This window comes from Paramormyrops kingsleyae, chromosome 24, assembly GCF_048594095.1.
Source record: "Paramormyrops kingsleyae isolate MSU_618 chromosome 24, PKINGS_0.4, whole genome shotgun sequence".
Classification (NCBI taxonomy): Eukaryota; Metazoa; Chordata; class Actinopteri; order Osteoglossiformes; family Mormyridae; genus Paramormyrops; species Paramormyrops kingsleyae.
In genome coordinates this window covers 1,291,350-1,312,330 of record NC_132820.1, presented here as the reverse complement: position 1 = coordinate 1,312,330, position 20,981 = coordinate 1,291,350, and the positions used below count along the sequence as shown (strand labels likewise).

Genomic DNA, 20,981 nt, shown 5'->3' with positions numbered 1-20,981 from the left:
ATACATATATGACAGTGTGTGTGTGTATATATACATATATGACAGTGTGTGTGTATATATACATATATGACAGTGTGTGTGTATATACATATATGACAGTGTGTGTATGTGTATATACATATATGACAGTGTGTGTGTATATATACATATATGACAGTGTGTGTGTGTATATACATATATGACAGTGTGTGTGTGTATATACATATATGACAGTGTGTGTATGTGTATATATACATATATGACTGTGTGTGTATATATATACATATATGACAGTGTGTGTGTATATATACATATATGACAGTGTGTGTGTATATACATATATGACAGTGTGTGTATGTGTATATACATATATGACAGTGTGTGTGTATATATACATATATGACAGTGTGTGTGTGTATATACATATATGACAGTGTGTGTATGTGTATATATACATATATGACTGTGTGTGTATATATATACATATATGACAGTGTGTGTGTATATATACATATATGACAGTGTGTATGTGTATATACATATATGACAGTGTGTGTGTGTATATACATATATGACAGTGTGTGTGTGTATATATACATATATGACAGTGTGTGTGTATATACATATATGACAGTGTGTGTGTGTATATATACATATATGACAGTGTGTGTGTATATATATACATATATGACAGTGTGTGTGTATATATACATATATGACAGTGTGTGTGTGTATATACATATATGACAGTGTGTGTGTGTATATATACATATATGACAGTGTGTGTGTGTATATACATATATGACAGTGTGTGTATGTGTATATATACATATATGACTGTGTGTGTATATATATATACATATATGACAGTGTGTGTGTATATATATACACATATGACAGTGTGTGTGTATATATACATATATGACAGTGAGTATGTGTATATACATATATGACAGTGTGTGTGTGTATATACATATATGACAGTGTGTGTGTGTATATACATATATGACAGTGTGTGTGTGTATATATACATATATGACAGTGTGTGTGTGTATATATACATATATGACAGTGTGTGTGTATATATACATATATGACAGTGTGTGTGTATATACATATATGACAGTGTGTGTATGTGTATATACATATATGACAGTGTGTGTGTGTATATACATATATGACAGTGTGTGTGTGTATATATACATATATGACAGTGTGTGTGTATATATACATATATGACAGTGTGTGTGTGTATATACATATATGACAGTGTGTGTGTATATATATACATATATGACAGTGTGTGTGTGTATATACATATATGACAGTGTGTGTGTGTATATATACATATATGACAGTGTGTGTGTATATATACATATATGACAGTGTGTGTATATACATATATGACAGTGTGTGTGTATATATACATATATGACAGTGTGTGTGTGTATATATACATATATGACAGTGTGTGTGTATATATACATATATGACAGTGTGTGTGTATATATACATATATGACAGTGTGTATGTGTATATATACATATATGACAGTGTGTGTATGTGTATATACATATATGACAGTGTGTGTATGTGTATATACATATATGACTGTGTGTGTATATATATACACATATATGACAGTGTGTGTATATATACATATTTGACAGTGTGTATGTGTATATATACATATATGACAGTGTGTGTGTATATACATATATGACAGTGTGTGTGTATATATACATATATGACAGTGTTTGTGTGTATATACATATATGACAGTGTGTGTGTGTATATATACATATATGACAGTGTGTGTGTATATATACATATATGACAGTGTGTGTGTGTATATACATATATGACAGTGTGTGTATGTGTATATACATATATGACAGTGTGTGTGTATATATACATATATGACAGTGTGTGTGTGTATATACATATATGACAGTGTGTGTGTGTATATATACATATATGACTGTGTGTGTATATATATACATATATGACAGTGTGTGTGTATATATATACATATATGACAGTGTGTGTGTATATATACATATATGACAGTGTGTATGTGTATATACATATATGACAGTGTGTGTGTATATATACATATATGACAGTGTGTGTGTGTATATACATATATGACAGTGTGTGTGTGTATATATACATATATGACAGTGTGTGTGTGTATATATACATATATGACAGTGTGTGTATGTGTATATACATATATGACAGTGTGTGTGTGTATATACATATATGACAGTGTGTGTGTGTGTATATATACATATATGACAGTGTGTGTGTATATATACATATATGACAGTGTGTGTGTGTATATATACATATATGACAGTGTGTGTGTATATATACATATATGACTGTGTGTGTGTATATACATGTATGACAGTGTGTGTGTGTATATATACATATATGACAGTGTGTGTGTATATACATATATGACAGTGTGTGTGTGTATATATACATATATGACAGTGTGTGTGTATATATATACATATATGACAGTGTGTGTGTATATATACATATATGACAGTGTGTGTGTGTATATACATATATGACAGTGTGTGTGTGTGTATATATACATATATGACAGTGTGTGTGTGTGTATATACATATATGACTGTGTGTGTGTGTATATACATATATGACAGTGTGTGTGTATATACATATATGACAGTGTGTGTGTATATATACATATATGACAGTGTGTGTGTATATATACATATATGACAGTGTGTGTGTGTATATACATATATGACAGTGTGTGTGTATATATACACATATATGATAGTGTGTGTGTGTATATATACATATATGACAGTGTGTGTGTATATATACATATATGACAGTGTGTGTATATATACATATATGACAGTGTGTGTGTGTGTGTATATACATATATGACAGTGTGTGTGTGTGTATATACATATATGACAGTGTGTGTGTATATATACATATATGACAGTGTGTGTGTGTGTATATACATATATGACAGTGTGTGTGTATATACATATATGACAGTGTGTGTGTATATACATATGCTCTGTGTATGTATTACTATATATGTGGAATTACGTATTTTTAATTTACTTTTTTCTTTTTGACAATTACGCCTCTTATCATCCATAACCATCACATATAAATACAATCCTGTCTGTTTTTTTCCTTCTTTGCTATTTTTTTCTTTTTCATTTCTTTCTCCCTTTCTTTTCTTTCTTTTCCTCACCCCTCTACGACTCCTCACATTAAATATTGACTTCACTCGCCCCCCGGTCCCGCCACTTCCACTAGCCCCTAGTTTGGGGGAGTGGTCCTTTTCCCCTCTGCCTCTGGGTGAGGCAGGTCACCAGGGGTGGGTCACTGAGCTGCCAGGGGTGGGGGCCCTCCAGGGGCCACTCTCCAGGGGCCGCCCTCCAGGGGCCACTCTCCAGGGGCCACTCTCCAGGGGCCGCCCTCCAGGGGCCACTCTCCAGGGGCCGCCCTCCCACCCACTGGTCTCTCCCGCCCTGGGCTGGGCCAACCTGCAGGCTCCGCTTCTTTTAATGCATCACACCAGAACAGTCTTCTGTCTCCCACTCACACACACACACACACACACACACACACACACACACACAGTGACACACAGACACACACACAGTGACACACACAAACACACAGACACACAGACACACACACACACACAGACACACACACACACACGCCCCTCGTTAAGGGTAAAGTACAGTACACACCCTCACAGTCCTCACATATATACTGCATAATAACACCTAGTGCTTCTGTCACTGCAGTTTTTCCTGTTGATTTTTTCTTTCTCTCTCCTTCTTCCTTCTGGCTGTTTTTCTATTACTTTTCAGATTAATGCCTTAGTGTTAACTTGTTGTGTGTTTCCTCACCATAAATAAACACAAACAAACAAATAAATAAAGATGAAGGTCACAAGTGGTGCAGAGACAATAAATTAACTGGATGATGTGGTTTTGTAACCATATTTCACAGTAACAGTCTCTGCCATGTTGTGAAAAGTTGAATCAACATGACATATTTTATAAAGAGATAAAGGCCTCAGCACGTCTGCGGGCCCTTAACCCCCAGCTCCCTGGGTGCCGCTATAGGAGGCTGCCCTTCGCGGACAACTAACTCCACAAAGAGCAAGTTGAGGGAGGCGTAAAAGACAATTTCTATTAATTAAGTATCAATTATTATTATTGCTTACATTGCCTTTATTTGATGTAGGAGCCGGTTAAAAAGGGGGTGTTTAATTTTCTGTCTCTCTGCTGCTCCCGCATGCTTTACGTATATATATGTCATCGGAAGAAAGGTCCGCTTTAGCAGTTGTGTTTTCTCTCCTTGCCCTTACAACTAGCAAATAAATGTAAGTAAATCTTCAGTTATAATGGTGTCTATTTTGGTCATTATATTAAAAGGTTTCCACTACATGCCATTCTGATTCTGCCATTAAGTGTTAAGATGTTTCCAGAACATCCTCTGTGGGACCGGAAATCACATGATCTCCACTGCTTGTTATTTTAAGTGTTCGCTCCGGTTGTCTATTTCCAGTTTTTTGATCAACATTATTACCTAAATATCCTGTATCTTAAATATTATCTTATATTTCTATCAGCTTAAACTGCTGCAATCCAGCGACGTGGTATTTTAGTCACTTATAGCTTTGGTTCACTCTGAACAGATCCATGAAGTTTGGCGTATTTTGCATTTGTTGTAGCCATATTAATTTCACTCCAGATCAGTGGGATCAGATATAAAATGGAAAAAGTAAATAACATTTAAAATGAACCTGATAAATAAAAATGAGTAAACCGTTAAAATAAAAATGAATGGTGTCACTACAAGAATTTGTTAAAAAGACGGGGTTCCTCCACCATCCACTAGGGGGTGTAATTGTTCCTTACATGTGCTTTTATACAGTCATGGTTACAGACATGGGCGTCGCTAGGCCATTTTTAGGGGGGCTTTAGCCCCCCTAACATTTGTACCCAGCCCCCCTAAAAATTCTCCATAAACTTTACACAAATTGCTGATCGGCCACGTCCCCTTTAAATTTCATATGAAAACGGCGGCAGACTTCGGCTCCGCAACGTCTTTCAGCGCGGTCTTCAACTGAAGCATCACAGACTGCGGCATCACAGAGCGAGGATTAAGCCAAGGTGTGTGTTTTTCAATAAATTGTTATATCTGCATCAGTGCAGTCCTTTTTCATAAATACAGTTTACAAAAAATGTCAAAATTTTCGCTGTGTTACGTCATCACACCAGCTGTTTCCTCTAGCGAAAAGGAAGCCCTTAATACTTACCCTATTAACCTATAGTCTACTTTATAAAACAATGATGCTGTTTTAATTGGAAAACCTAACTGTCTATATAAAAGATTACACAGTGCATGGCATTAACTGCCATAGAGTTATGCACATAAATGATTAAAAACAGTGACAGACAGCATTCAATGCACTCGTTTTAACTGCATAGCAGTATGATTTACAGAGATAGAAAAATCCTGTTTTTTTGTAATAAATATTGTATTGTATTAAATAATGTCCCAGATCGTGAAAAACATTTATTAGTAGGGTTTTTTCTCACTTTGATTTAGAAAAAGTTTCTTTTTTAATGAATAGAAACAAAAAAAGAATGATATATAAAAAGATGTTTTGTTTAAGTACATTAAAACAATGTTTGTCTATATTAATGAATTAGATTAAATAGCCTAGTAAATATAAAGTTTTAAGGGGTTGAATGTAGAACCTACTGTCTTATTTACAGTGGGTACGGAAAGTATTCAGACCCCCTTCAATTTTTCACTCTTTGTTATATTGCAGCCATTTGCTAAAATCATTTAAAATATTTTTTTTCCTCATTAATGTACACACAGCACCCCATATTGACAGACAAAAAAAAGAATTTTTGAAATTGTTGCAGATTTATTAAAAAAGAAAAACTGAAATATCACATGGTCCTAAGTATTCAGACCCTTTGCTGTGACACTCATATATTTAACTCAGGTGCTTTCCATTTCTTCTGATCATCCTTCATTCATTCATTTGAGTCCAGCTGTGTTTGATTATACTGATTGGACTTGATTAGGAAAGCCACACACCAGTCTATATAAGACCTTACAGCTCACAATGCATGTCAGAGCAAATGAGAATCATGAGGTCAAAGGAACTGCCTGAAGAGCTCAGAGACAGAATTGTGGCAAGGCACAGATCTGGCCAAGGTTACAAAAAAAATTCTGCTGTACTTAAGGTTCCCAAGAGCACAGTGGCCTCCATAATCCTTAAATGGAAGACGTTTGGGACGACCAGAACCCTTCCTAGAGCTGGCCGTCCGGCCAAGCTGAGCTACCGGGGGAGAAAGCCTTGGTGAGAGAGGTAAAGAAGAACCCAAAGATCACTTTGGCTGAGCTCCAGAAGTGCAGTCAGAGGATGGGAGAAAGTTGCAGAAAGTCAACCATCACTGCAGCCCTCCACCAGTCAGGGCTTTATGGCAGAGTGGCCTGTCGGAAGCCTCTCCTCAGTGCAAGACACATGACGGCCCGCATGGAGTTTGCTAAAAGACACCTGAAGGACTCTGAGATGGTGAGAAATAAGATTCTCTGGTCTGATGAGACCAAGATAGAACTTTTGGCCTTAATTCTAAGTGGTATGTGTGGAGACAATCAGGCACTGCTCATCACTTGTCCAATACAGTCCCCACAGTGAAGCATGGCGGTGGCAGCATCATGCTGTGGGGGTGTTTTTCAGCTGCAGGGACAGGACGACTGGTTGCAATCGAGGGAAAGATGAATGCGGCCAAGTACAGGGATATCCTGGACAAAAACCTTCTCCAGAGTGCTAAGGACCTCAGACTGGGCCGAAGGTTTACCTTCCAACAAGACAATGACCCTAAGCACACAGCTAAAATAACGGAGTGGCTTCACAACTCTGTGACTGTTCTTGAATGGCCCAGCCAGAGCCCTGACTTAAACCCAATTGAGCATCTCTGGAGAGACCTAAAAATGGCTGTCCACCAACGTTTATCATCCAACCTGACAGAACTGGAGAGGATCTGCAAGGAGGAATGGCAGAGGATCCCCAAATCCAGGTGTGGAAAAACTTGTTGCATCTTTCCCAAGAAGACTCATGGCTGTATTGGCTCAAAAGGGTGCTTCTACTAAATACTGAGCAAAGGGTCTGAATACTTAGGACCATGTGATATTTCAGTTTTTCTTTTTTTAATAAATCTGCAACAATTTCAAAAATTCTTTTTTTTGTCTGTCAATATGGGGTGCTGTGTGTACATTAATTAGGAAAAAAATTATTTTAAATATTTTAGCAAATGGCTGCAATATAACAGAGTAAAAAATTGAAGGGGGTCTGAATACTTTCCGTACCCACTGTATGAGGAATCAGGAAGACTCATTTGAGTACTGATTCTGAACAAGCCAAATATGTGTTAAACATCTATGGGGGCTGAGCCCCCCTTAAATGAAAATCCTAGAAACGCCCCTGGTTACAGACTCTCCAGCTCACTACACTCGTATTTTGAATGTATCTCATTTGCCAAAAAAAGAGAAGACACACAAACAAATTTAAAGATGAATCTGACTGGTTTATGCATCATTATAATTGTTTTGTTCAAAGTTTTTAGATATCACAATGTCATTACTACTTTTGACCAAAATAATCGTGATATCTTGACAGCCCTAAATTACAGTTTACAACATTAAATACCCAGTAGTACTGACCTCAGTATCTCCAGTTTACAATGTGGAATACCCAGTAATACTGGCCTCAGTATCCCCAGTTTACACTGTGGAATACCCAGTAATATTGAATTTAGTATCCCCAGTTTACACTGTGGAATACCAAGTAATAGTGACTTCAGTATCTCCAGTTTACAGTGCGGAATACCAAATACTACTGACCTCAGTATCTCCACTTGACAGTGTGGAATACCAAATACTACTGACCTCAGTATCTCCACTTCACAGTGTGAATCCCCCAGCCAGACAGAGAGCAGCTTCACTCCTGAATCCTGTAGGTCATTGTCACTCAGGTCCAGCTCTGTCAGAGGTGAGGAGTTCGATCTTAAAGTTGAAGCCAGTACCTCACAGCATTTCTCGTTGAGTTCACACCGGTTCACCCTTAAAAAAATTAAACACATTTAAATCCACTTGACAACAATTAATTTACTAAAAATCATTTTAACAATCATCCCAATTCTGATTGGTGTTCATTATATTTTTATGCATAACATATGTTAACGTCAGTTAATGTTTAACTGTAATAGTACCGTGAACTTTGCTAACCCACACAAATGTTTTGCAAGAATTATATGGTTGAATGGATTTTTCCTGCTTCACTGCTTAATTATTTCTAACATGGACCGAGGGCTGATAAGATTGTGGGATATAAGGAAGTAGGAGAAGAAAAAAGAAGCTGTTTGTGTTTGTTTATGTAACTGCTGAAATGCATTGTGGGTTTTCTTGGTGTCCAGTTTGTTTTTTGTAAAAATGCATATACTATACTCACTTCAGTTTCTCCAGTTTACAGCTGGGATCCTCCAGTACAGCAGAGAGCAGCTTCACTCCTGAGTCTCCTGGGTGATTGTAGCTCAGATCCAGCTCTCTCAGGTGTGAGGAGTTTGACCTCAGAGCTGAAGCCAGGGAAGAACAGCCTTCTTCTGTGACTCTACAGCCTGACAGCCTGCAGAGAGACAGAAAAAAACTCTCAGATAACTAAGATCACCTCACCAATACAAGTATCACTTTTAAGCAAATGCGACTACTTTCATACAAAGGGACTCCTTTCAATAATTAGTTAAAAGTGTGGAATACCCAGTAAAACTGACCTCAGTATCTCCAGTTTACAGTGTGAATCCCCCAGTCCAGCAGAGAGCAGCGTCACTCCTGAATCCTGCAGGTCATTGTCACTCAGGTCCAGCTCTCTCAGATGTGAGGCGTTTGATCTGAGAGCTGAAGCCAGCACCTCACAGCATTTCTCTGTGAGATTACAGCTGTCCAACCTGGAAAATAAACCATTTTAAGACACAACTTACACATAGTTAATGGTACTCTGTATTATTAACGATGTGTGTGAAAATTATATATGAATCTTCTCGTAATATATTCAGACCAATGAAACAGCTTCCACTGCAGTCGTCAGCCATCGTTCTGCCAGGTTTCCCCAAAGTAGGGCTGGGTATCGAATTTCGGTATATAAGAACAAAACATAAGAAATTTACAAACGAGAGGAGGCCATTCGGCCCATCAAGCTCGTTTGGGGAGAACTTAGCTAATATCTCAGAGTTGTTAAAATCTTATCTAGCTCTGATTTAAAGGAACCCATGGTTTTAGCTTCCACTACACTAGCAGGAAGACTATTCCATACTCTAGCTACATGCTGTGTAAAGAAGTACTTCCTCAAATTTGTTTTAAAATGTTCTCCCGCTAATTTCCACTTATGGCCACGAGTTCTAGTATTTAGACTAATATTGAAATAGTCATTTGGCTGAACAGCATCCAGACCCGTTTGTACTTTTGTGGTACTGACCAAACTGCTCTGATCATATCGAGGTTCGAAAATTTATTCTCTTTCGGTGCTAAATTCCGATACCGAAACGCTATCTCAGCACCTGTGAGCTAATAAGCATGCAGCATACTCGCGTAAAGATTTTAAAGTCACTGGTGATTAGCTGTCTAATGTAACGTCACACAAACATGTTATAGAGGAGAAAAGTGCATCCAGAGACAAACCTGGGAACCGGTTCGCACGTGTGTTGTTGTTTTTGTTTTTCACTTAATGTAAATAATGCCTAAGAATCAAAAGTGTGGCTTCACATGTTTCCAGACTGCGAGCATTCAGCTGCATTTTGTGACCATTATTGGAGACAGTGCGACTACAAAAATCCTTATCTGAAGGTGTGGTACCTTCTGATTGGAAGCATGCCAACATAACGCCCATTTTCAAAAAAGGGGATAGAAGTAATTTGTCAAACTATAGGCCAATCAGTCTAACTTGTATAACTGGTAAAGTTATGGAGGTTATAATCAAAGAGAAAATGGTAGATTACCTGGACTCAAATAACATTTTGAGGGATAGCCAGCATGGATTTAGGAGAGGTAGATCCTGTTTAACAAATCTGTTGGAGTTTTTTGAGGAAGCTACTCAGGAAGTTGATGATAAGAAGGCCTATGATGTCATCTACTTATATTTCCAAAAGGCTTTTGATGTTGTCCCCCACAAGAGGCTCTCACTTAAACTTAAAGCGAAAGGTATTTTAGGAACTGTAGCGACCTGGATTGATAACTGGTTAACAGATAGGAAGCAGCGAGTAGTTATAAGAGGCTCAATGTCACAGTGGGCCTGCGTTCATAGTGGGGTACCGCAGGGTTCAATTTTAGGACCTCTATTGTTCCTAATTTACATAAATGATATAGACACCAATACATACAGTAAACTGGTGAAATTTGCAGATGACACCAAGGTGGGTGGTGTAGCAGGTACTGAACTAGCGGCTCAGCAGCTACAGCGGGATCTTGATTTAATTAGTGACTGGGCCGATACCTGGCAGATGAATTTTAACATAGACAAATGTAAGGTACTCCATGTAGGGAGCCGAAATATAAAGTACAGGTATTTTATGGGACCTACTGAAATAAAGGTAGCTGATTATGAGAAAGACCTTGGTGTGTATGTTGATGCTTCCATGTCTCATTCTCGCCAGTGCGGGGAAGCAATAAAAAAGGCCAATAGGATGTTGGGGTATATCTCCAGGTGTGTGGAGTTTAAGTCAAGGGAGGTAATACTAAGATTATACAATTCCTTGGTGAGACCTCACTTAGAATATTGTGTGCAGGTTTGGTCACCATATCTTAAAAAGGACATTGCTGCTTTAGAAAAGGTGCAGCGTAGGGCCACAGAATGATTCCTGGTCTTAGAGGAATGTCATACGAGGAAAGGTTAGTTGAGCTAAATCTGTTCAGCCTCAAGCAAAGGAGACTGAGGGGGGACATGATCCAGGTCTATAAGATTCTAACAGGTTTGGATGCTGTTCAACTGAATAGTTACTTCAGCATTAGTTCAAATACTAGAACTCGTGGCCATAGCTAGAAATTAGCGGGAGAACATTTTAAAACAAATTTGAGGAAGCACTTCTTTACACAGCGTGTATTCAGAGTATGGAATAGTCTTCCTGATAATGTAGTGCAAGCTGAATCCTTGGGTTCCTTTAAATCAGAGCTAGATAAGATTTTAACAACAGCTATTAGTTAAGTTCTCCCCAAGCGAGCTCGATGGGCCGAATGGCTTCCTCTCGTTTGTACAGTTCTTATGTTCTTATGTACATTTTATGACTATAGGCGCCCCTGTACCTGTGCCCTCATTTATGCCCGAATATGCCACCATATAGTTTCATTGTAAATTTAAAATAATGTTAATCTATTACTGCCTGACTAGCTGTGTCGTCACATCCTCAGCCAGGAGCAGCTGAGGCCAGCAGAGGGCGCCAGTGAGCAGTCAGAGACAGCAGTCTTCTGGAAGCTCCCAGCTCTGGGCTCCATCACATGGACACACCTGCTGACAGTAACACTCACATACCATGTCTGTGGGGCTGGTGTGTGGCCCAGCGGGCTAAGCCTCTGTGCCTGTGGTTGGAGGATCGCTGGTTAGACACGCAGCAGAACAGTCACATGTCTGTGGGCCCTTGATCGAGGCCCTTAACCCGCAGCTCCTGGGCTGCTGGATGTCAGCTGACCCTGTGCTGTGACCCTAAGCTTGGTGTCACCTGTAAATGTGTCTGTGTCTCTCATGGAGAGTGAGAAGAGAAGCATTACAATGTACCTGTACTTGTGCAAATAAAGGATCATTTCATTCATTAACCCCCCAGATAAAGACCCCCTTTGTTTCTATAGCAGGTCAGGATGCACACTGGGTGGTCATGGAAATGTCACTTTTTGTTTTACTACATCACTACCCTCAGTCATTATAAAATCTGGGTCCCAGATTATCAAAAAAAAACAATCCAGCCCAGGTATTAATCCACAAGGAGAAATAAAATGTATATTTTACATATTTTAAACAATGTTAATATGTTACTGCCATACAAGATACTTTTTCACATCCTCACTTACAGAGCTGTCTTTGATGTCTTGACCACAGGCAGCAGCCTCCAGTGCTCCATATCTGATCTGATGAATTTCTTCAGATCAAACACATCCAGCTCCTCATCTGACATCAGTAACACAAAGGCCAGAGCTGAATACTGCGCAGGTGAGAGGTCTTCTGCTGAAAGACGTCCTGAATTCAGGTATCCTTGTACTTCCTCTACTAGAGAATTGTCACCCAGCTCATTCAGACAGTGGAACAGGTTGATGGTCCTTTCTGGAGATAAATTCTCCTTTATTTTCTCCTTGATGTATTGGGCTGTTTCTTTAATGTCATGTGAGCTGGTTCTTGTCTTTCCCAGTAGCCTTTGTAACAGAGTCATACTCAAGTCTGTTGAGAGGCCCAGTAGCCTTTGTAACAGAGTCTTACTGGAGTCTGTTGAGAGGCCCAGGAGGAAGCGGAGGTAGAGGTCCAAGTGTCCATTCTTGCTCTTTAATGTTTGATCCACTGCAGTCTTCAGCAGGTCAGCTGATGAGTTTGACTGAAATACATATAAAGCAGCGAGATACTCCTGGATGCTCAGATGCACAAAGCAGTACACCTTCTCCTGATACAACCCATATTCCTCCTTAAAGACTTCTGTGCACACTCCAGAGAAAACTGAAGCTTCACTGACATCAATGTCATTCTCTGTCAGATCTTGCTCATAAAATATGAGGTTGCCTTTCTCAAGGTTGTCAAAAGCCAGTTTACCCAGTTTTAAAAGGAATTTCTTGCTGTATTTCTTAAGCTTGGTTTCACTGTTTTTCATATACTTGTCATTTTTTAAACCTGTCTGAAAGATCAGGAAGTGTGTGTACATTTCAGTTAGAGTCCTTGGAATTTCTCCCCTGTCAGTCTCACTAAAAAGCTTCTCAAGAACAGTGGCTGAAATCCAGCAGAACACAGGTATGTGGCACATGATGAAGAGGCTCCTTGATGATTTCACATGGGTGATAATCCTGCTGGCCAGGCTCTGATCACTGAATCTCCTCCTGAAATACTCCTCCTTCTGGGCATCACTGAACCCTCGTATCTCTGTCACCTGGTGGACACACTCAGGAGGTATCTGATTGGCTGCTGCTGGCCGGGAGGTTATCCAGAGGAGAGCGGATGGAAGCAGATTCCCCTTAATGAGGTTAGTCAACAGCACATCCAGTGACGTTTTCTTTGTTCCATCAAACCAGCTCTCATTGTTCCGAAAATCTAGAGGAAGGCGACACTCATCCAGACCATCAAAGATGAACAAGACTTTGTACCTAAACAGCTCAGTGGATTCAACTGATTTAAGATCAGGGACAAAGTGGTGAAGCAGTTGAATCAGACTGTATTTATCCTTAATCAAATTCAGGTCCCGGAAAGGAAGAGCAAATATGAAGTGAACATCCTGGTTTGCTTTTCCATCCACCCAGTCGAGAATAAATTTCTGCACAGAGACTGTTTTCCCGATACCTGCCACCCCTTTAGTGAGTACAGTTCTGATAGGTGTCTCACGCCCACATAAGGGTTTAAATATATCATTGCACTTGACTGTAGTATCTTCTGTTAGCCTTTTCTTGGATGCTGTTTCAATCTGTCTCACTTCATGTTCATCATTGACTCCTCCAGTCCCACCTTCAGTTATGTAGAGTTCTGTGTAAATCTTATTGAGAAGTATTGGCTGTCCTTTCTTAGCTTTCCCTTCAAATACACACTCAAATTTCTGCTTCAGGGTACATTTGATTCTGCGCTGACATTGTGATAGAAGATGCCCTGAAATGAAATGAGAGGTAAATGCACAGACTTTTCAAAAAACATATTTTTACTCATATACGCAAAACTAAATCAAATTAAATTAATTGATAAACAAATGTAATACATGTTTTTTTCCATATACTGTTTTTCTGAGGCCAAACAAACACACAGAGAATGAGATTCAGCTCTTACTCTTCTGCAGTAGGTCAGCGAGATCATTTTGCTCCATGGCCCTCAGGATGTACAGTGTGATCTTCAGAGCTGCTTCTCTGCCACAGGTCTTCTGCATCTGACCATCACTGTTCAGGTCATTGTCCTCCTCCAGCTGAGGCTCAGAGCATTTTGGGTAATTCTGATCTAGGTACCTCGTGATCTTCTTCAGCTCATCCTTCAGGAACCTCACAGCATTTTCCTCTAGTGACTAAAATAAACCATCACAGTTAATTATTGCTACTTGCAGCAAACCATTTCTTAGTTTCATTTGTAATTGCAGGTTTGAATGTCTTTCCTTTAACATGATTAGTTTCTTACTGTACAGCTGTATAAAATGTAAGCCAATTCACACAACACTTCAGAAAATATATATCAGCAATGAATACAAACCTTCAATATGGAAGATAAACCCGGTTTCTCCTGTAGATCTGAACTGCATCCTTCCATTTGGTCTCTGTGAATAAGGCAGAAATATAAAGACCTCAAATCATCTACACAAGTGTAACAGAAAGTCGGTAATGGTCCCATTAAAAGTGCTCTTGATGCTGACACAGAATAACCTAGTGGTGTGTTTTAATGTGTAAAGGTGTAAGATGCCTTTTTAAGCTTTATTTATTAGGGCGGCTTCATAACATCAATCTTCTCATAACAGCAGAAGAGAACCAGTGACATCCTGCTCCGCCACACAGAGAGACACAGCAGGCAGGACAGACAGTTTGATATGTAGCCCTTTGTATTCAATGGCTTTCAAAGGGAGTAACTTGATTTCAAACAGATTTCAGCTTAATTAGCAGAGCTAACTAACAACATTTCATTCACCATCCTCAGGCAGCAAACTGAGTAAATATCCTGAGAATTTATGATGGTCTCTGACAGGAAGCTCAATATCAACATTTTTACAAACAGTAGACCTTAAAAAATACAAAAGTGTTTATTTTCTGTCCATGATTCAATTGTTGATGCACTGTAAAAATATTTCCTCTATTCATTTAAAAACTCTATCTAAATTAGAAAGAAATGCTGAACGTCTGGATTGACAAATAAAATCAAATTGGCACAACTAATATCAACTAATGCAGCCAACAACAGTTATGTGTGTAAAATTAACTGCACAGTTATGCCAACACCATGTGTAATTGTCATACATAAACAACTATACTGGACAGACAACTAAACTGAGCAAATGATAAACTCAATTATATAATTATATCAATTTTATTATATAAATACACCAGTATTTCTTACATCAAAAATTATGTTCAGGCAGACAGACAGACAGACCTTTATTGTCATTATTACAGAAACAGTGAAATAATAGTTCAGCAGCTCTCTGTTTAGCAGTTTAAGTTAAAGTAATAAATAAGAAATAAGAACAACACACAAAAAGAAACAGCCGTCCTCTTACAGTGTGAGTGTCTGAGTACAATGTGTTTGAAATGTACAGGGATGCTGTGAAAATCCTCCTGAGTTTTTCAGCCACCCCTGCAGCATAAGGGAAGATGGTGGCGCAGGAGGTAGTGCTATCGTTCGGCAACTCGAGGGTTGCAGGTTTGAGTCCAGGTTCCTCCTGACCCCATCAAAGTCTCCTTAAGCAAGACACTGATCCCCAAATTGCTCCCAGTGTGCAGGATGGCACCTTGCATGACAGCCTTTGCCATTGGTGTATGAATGTAAGTGTGGCTGGTGAATGTGAGGCAAGTATTGTAAAGTGCTTTGAGTAGGACTAGAAAAGCACTATATGAATGCAGTCTATTTACCATAATGCTCTTATGTTTGTTCTCTTCCCTGTCAGTTGTACCAGTGCTACACATTTCACACCAGGCAACACACTAAACATACTGACAGAGATGATTCCTGTGTGACGTTTTGTTCATCTTCATCACACCTCAAATCACTTCATCATGTGCTGCCGCATGTGCAGGCCGTCTGAGCAGCTTATAGGCAGAGAGACAAGGCAAAGTCTCGGGATGAAATGTGGGAACGGAGCAGCACCCACAGGGTCATACTTTGCCTTGAGAGAGTCACTGCACAGGAGTTCAATCGGCTCTATGTGAACGTTTGTAGGAACCAAAGGTTCCAGCACTGAAAGTGCCAAACCAGCTGGGGAACTTTTTTGGTACTTCGATACTTTGGGGTGGGACTTGAATTGCTGTCTTTGGTTATGGTTATGCAAGTAGCCTGCTTCTGAAACACAACACAACTGCCTCCTGAAAAAGATGCGAAATCAGAAAACTGATAAACTAAATAAAACAAAAAATAAAAGTAATAATAATGGATATGTGGACAAAGGAAGGACCCAAAGCTTAAACTGCTATTTGAAGAACAGATCAGAAGAACATCAGAACAGATACAACAAGATAGCAGGAACATGGGATAAAATATTTTGTATAATATACTAGGACAGCACGGTATTATTTTATTATTTTGTTGTAAGAAATTGGTGTATTTATACACTCACCTAAAGGATTATTAGGAACACCATACTAATACGGTGTTTGACCCCCTTTCGCCTTCAGAACTGCCTTAATTCTATGTGGCATTGATTCAACAAGGTGCTGAAAGCATTCTTTAGAAATGTTGGCCCATATTGATAGGATAGCATCTTGCAGTTGATGGAGATTTGTGGGATGCACATCCAGGGCACGAAGCTCCCGTTCCACCACATCCCAAAGATGCTCTATTGGGTTGAGATCTGGTGACTGTGGGGGCCATTTTAGTACAGTGAACTCATTGTCATGTTCAAGAAACCAATTTGAAATGATTCGAGCTTTGTGACATGGTGCATTATCCTGTTGGAAGTAGCCATCAGAAGATGGGTACATGGTGGTCATAAAGGGATGGACATGGTCAGAAACAATGCTCAGGTAGGCCATGGCATTTAAACGATGCCCAATTGGCACTAAGGGGCCTAAAGTGTGCCAAGAAAACATCCCCCACACCATTACACCACCACCACCAGCCTGCACAGTGGTAACAAGGCATGATGGATCCATGTTCTCATTCTGTTTACGCCAAATTCTGACTCTACCATTTGAATGTCTCAACAGAAATCGAGACTCATCAGACCAGGCAACATTTTTCCAGTCTTCAACTGTCTAATTTTGGTGAGCTCGTGCAAATTGTAGCCTCTTTTTCCTATTTGTAGTGCAGATGAGTGGTACCCGGTGGGGTCTTCTGCTGTTGTAGCCCATCCGCCTCAAGGTTGTGCGTGTTGTGGCTTCACAAATGCTTTGCTGCATACCTCGGTTGTAACGAGTGGTTATTTCAGTCAAAGTTGCTCTTCTATCAGCTTGAATCAGCCCATTCTCCTCTGACCTCTAGCATCAACAAGGCATTTCCGCCCACAGGACTGCCGCATACTGGATGTTTTTCCCTTTGCACACCATTCTTTGTAAACCTTAGAAATGGTTGTGCGTGAAAATCCCAGTAATTGAGCAGATTGTGAAATACTCAGACCGACCCGTCTGGCACCAACAACCATGCCACGCTCAAAATTGCTTAAATCACCTTTCTTTCCCATTCTGACATTCAGTTTGGAGTTCAGGAGATTGTCTTGACCAGGACCACACCCCTAAATGCATTGAAGCAACTGCCATGTGATTGGTTGATTAGATAATTGCATTAATGAGAAATTGAACAGGTGTTCCTAATAATCCTTTAGGTGAGTGTATATCAAAAATTAAGTTCAACATACATTTTTCACAAATTTGTATAAGCAACAAGAATGAAAATGATTATGATTGTCACAGAGAACGTATGCAGCACTCATGCAAAAACAGTGGAGGTAAACTTTAAACTGAGGTTTAAACATATATTAGATTAATCCTGGCTAAATGCCTGACCAACTTCCTCCTGCTCAACAATGACATCCATACTGGTTGCCAGAAGGCAGGCGTCCCAGGGCTCCCTGGCTGCGTGGAACACGCTACGATGATCTGGGAACAAATCCTGAGAGCCAGGCACAGCAAGTCGAACCTGCATGTCGTCTGGTTAGACCTCGCAAACGCCTTCGGCTCAGTTCCCCACCAGCTCATCACCTTCGCCCTGGAGTTTTTCTATGTACCACCAAGCATCCAGAAGCTGATAGCAAACTACTTCAACAGCCTACCGTATTTTCCGCACTATAACGCGCACTGCATTATAAGGCGCACCGTTAATCAGTGGTCTATTTTCAAACTTTTTCCACATACAAGGCGCACCGGACTTTAAGGCGCTTTAAGCAAAACAAAACAGTCAGATAAGCCAGTCAACGAAAATTAATTTTACATCACGTGTTCACAATGACTGTCAACATTGTTCAAACGTTTATGAGTGTCTTCACTACTCTTTAACACGTAAAAAAACAAGAGTCTTATACCGCTAAATCAAAAGTCAGCCTATTAACAATAACTCAAAATTGAACACTTATAATACGGTCATATACCGCTAAATCAAAAGTCAGCGTATTCATAATAACTCTTGAAATTGTTAATTTATATCACGTGAAGCACTACACAATACACTCACTTTTCAATACTAAAACATTCAAATCGCTTCGAGTTCAGTATGCACAACAGAAATTAATCCACGTTTAAAGCGCACTGGATTATAAGGCGCACTGTTATTTTTTAAGAAAATCAAAGGCTTTTTAGTGCGCCTTATAGTGCGGAAAATACGGTATATGTTTGCTACACAACCCGGGACATCACAACTGCCTGGCACCAGCTGGAGAAGGGAATAGCAATGGGAAGATCCATCTCTCCCATCCTCTTTACATCTGCATTCGAGATCATCCTGATAGGTGGGAGACAAATGGTTGGAGGGACAAAGTCCCAAACAGGCCAAAGACTCCCACCCATACGGAGTTACATGGATGATGTCACCACGCTCCTCCGAACAGCAGCGTGCACAGCAAGACTCCGAAAGGCTGGAGGAAGTGCTAGCATGGGCCCGCATGAAAATCAAGCCCACAAAGTCCCGTAGCCTCTCAGTCTGGAAGGGGGTTAGGAATGACAATATCTGTTTCACCGTGGATGGCGAAAGGATTCCCCGGGTAGTGGAAGAACCAGTGCGAAGCCTCGGAAGGCTATATATGGCTGATCTTTCCAACAAGCATATGGCCCTAGCTGTTACAACCCAACTCCTGGACGGCCTTCACAAGATCAATCAGTGCTACCTGCCAGGAAAATTCAAGGTTTGGTGTTACCAGGTCATCTTGTACCAACTCATAATGTGGCCGCTGAAGCTGTGCGAGATCACCATGACAACAGTCCTGAAACTGAAAGCAAAGGCCAACAGTTACATCAGGAAATGGCTCGGTCTCCCCCACTGCCTCTCCCCCGCTGCCTCCCCCCCGTTGCCTCTCCCCCCTGCTGCCTCTCCCCCGCTGCCTCCCCTGCTGCCTCTCCCCCTGCTGCCTCTCCCCCGCTGCCTCCCCCGCTGCCTCCCCTGCTGCCTCTCCCCTGCTGCCTCTACAATGCAGCACTCTTTGGCAAAAATATGCTACAGCTCCCACTTCAGTCAATCAGCCTGGGCTACAAGAAGGAGAAGGTGAGACTCCTATTGGAGCTAAGAGACTCGCCAGACCCGTCTATCCGAAATGCAGACGTACAAGTCCGGGCCGGACGAAAGTGGAATGTAGCACAAGCAGTTGATATGGCCACAGAGAAGCTGAAACACCAGGAGATCGTGGGCTTCATGCAGCCTGGCAGAGCTGGACTAGGATGGGGAGCACCAGCGCTAAGATGGTCTAAAGCCAATAAGAAGGAGAGGAAAGATCTCATCATCTCCGAGGTGACCAGAATGGATGAGGAGCACTGCAAAGTTACAGCAGTGAGCCAACAACAGCGAGGCAAATGGTCCACCTGGGAAGCTGTGGCCAGCAGGACCATTACCTGGGTGGAGATGTGGAGCTCAGCCCAGGCAAGGCTGAGCTTCCTCATCAGGGCCACTAAGACACACTCCCCAGCCTGGTATGGCTCAGAAGAACCCTGCTACCTCTGCAGCTCCCCAAACCCAGGCCTCCAGCACATCCTTTGCAGCTGCAAGGCAGCACTGGCACAGGGCAGATATAGATGGAGGCACGACAAAGTCCTGTGCAAGCTGGCTGAGCTGCTGGAGACACGGAGGCTGGAGGTAAACTGTGCCAGCATCCCATCATCCCAGGGATGGATCCAGTTCGTTAGGCAGGGGGGAGTAGCACAGCGCAGCACCAACGCAGGGTTCACCCTCTCGTCCCCGGGGGGAGAGTGGCGGCTGGCAGCTGATCTAGGTCGGCAGCTGAAATTTCCCGCCGAGGTCACCAGTTCACCCCTTCGCCCTGACATAGTGCTCTGGTCAACACCCGCCAACGAGCTGACCGTCCCATGGGAGGAGCAGATGGAGGCTGCCTATGAGAGGAAGAGAGAGAGGTGTGCAGACCTGGCTGCTGCATGCTCTCAAGCCGGCTGCAGGGCTCTTACATTCCCGGTGGAAGTCGGGTGCAGGGGCTTTGCTGGAACATCCATGCAGCGGCTCCTGAAACCTTTGGTCTCACAGGCCACAGGAAGAGGAGAGCAATGCAAGATCTAGCCCATGAGGCAGAGCAAGGGAGCTTCTGGCTGCGAAGGAAGGACACGGCGCGGGGGAGAGAGGGATCTCAGGGCAGGCTGCAGGGAGCATTAGGGAGACGCCCCTTTCGCTGCTCCACCACCCTGAGATGTTCCGGGATTAAAGGAGCGAAACACCTGTGAAGGGAGGCTCCCGGCTGACGACCCTGCAGCCGGCCAAGCGGCACCGTCACAGGGGCGTCAGGCAGAGATGCTGAGCAGGTAGTTTTACCTCTGCTTACATCTTGAAAAGGAATAATTAATATTCCAAAAACTGATGACAGAGCAAAAACGTAAACTCCCCGCGTTATAATGACCATACA

At 41.1% G+C, this 20,981-nt stretch overlaps 3 protein-coding genes across 3 annotated transcripts in view; all 3 read right to left on the bottom strand.

Moving 5' to 3' along the window:
- The window catches only part of LOC111840966 (NACHT, LRR and PYD domains-containing protein 6-like), a 136,975-nt gene that overhangs the window by 8,886 nt on the left and 107,108 nt on the right, over positions 1–20,981 (bottom strand). The gene's annotated exons all lie outside the window — the stretch shown is intronic.
- Positions 1–20,981, bottom strand: part of LOC140582250 (protein NLRC3-like) — a 113,105-nt gene that overhangs the window by 21,359 nt on the left and 70,765 nt on the right. The window lies entirely within an intron of this gene.
- LOC140582472 (protein NLRC3-like) lies at positions 12,129–14,108 on the bottom strand. Its single transcript, XM_072706863.1, has 2 exons — positions 14,072–14,108; positions 12,129–13,897 (listed from the first exon to the last, which is right to left on the bottom strand). The coding sequence occupies exons 1-2, from the start codon at positions 14,106–14,108 to the stop codon at positions 12,129–12,131; spliced, it is 1,806 nt and encodes a 601-aa protein (XP_072562964.1).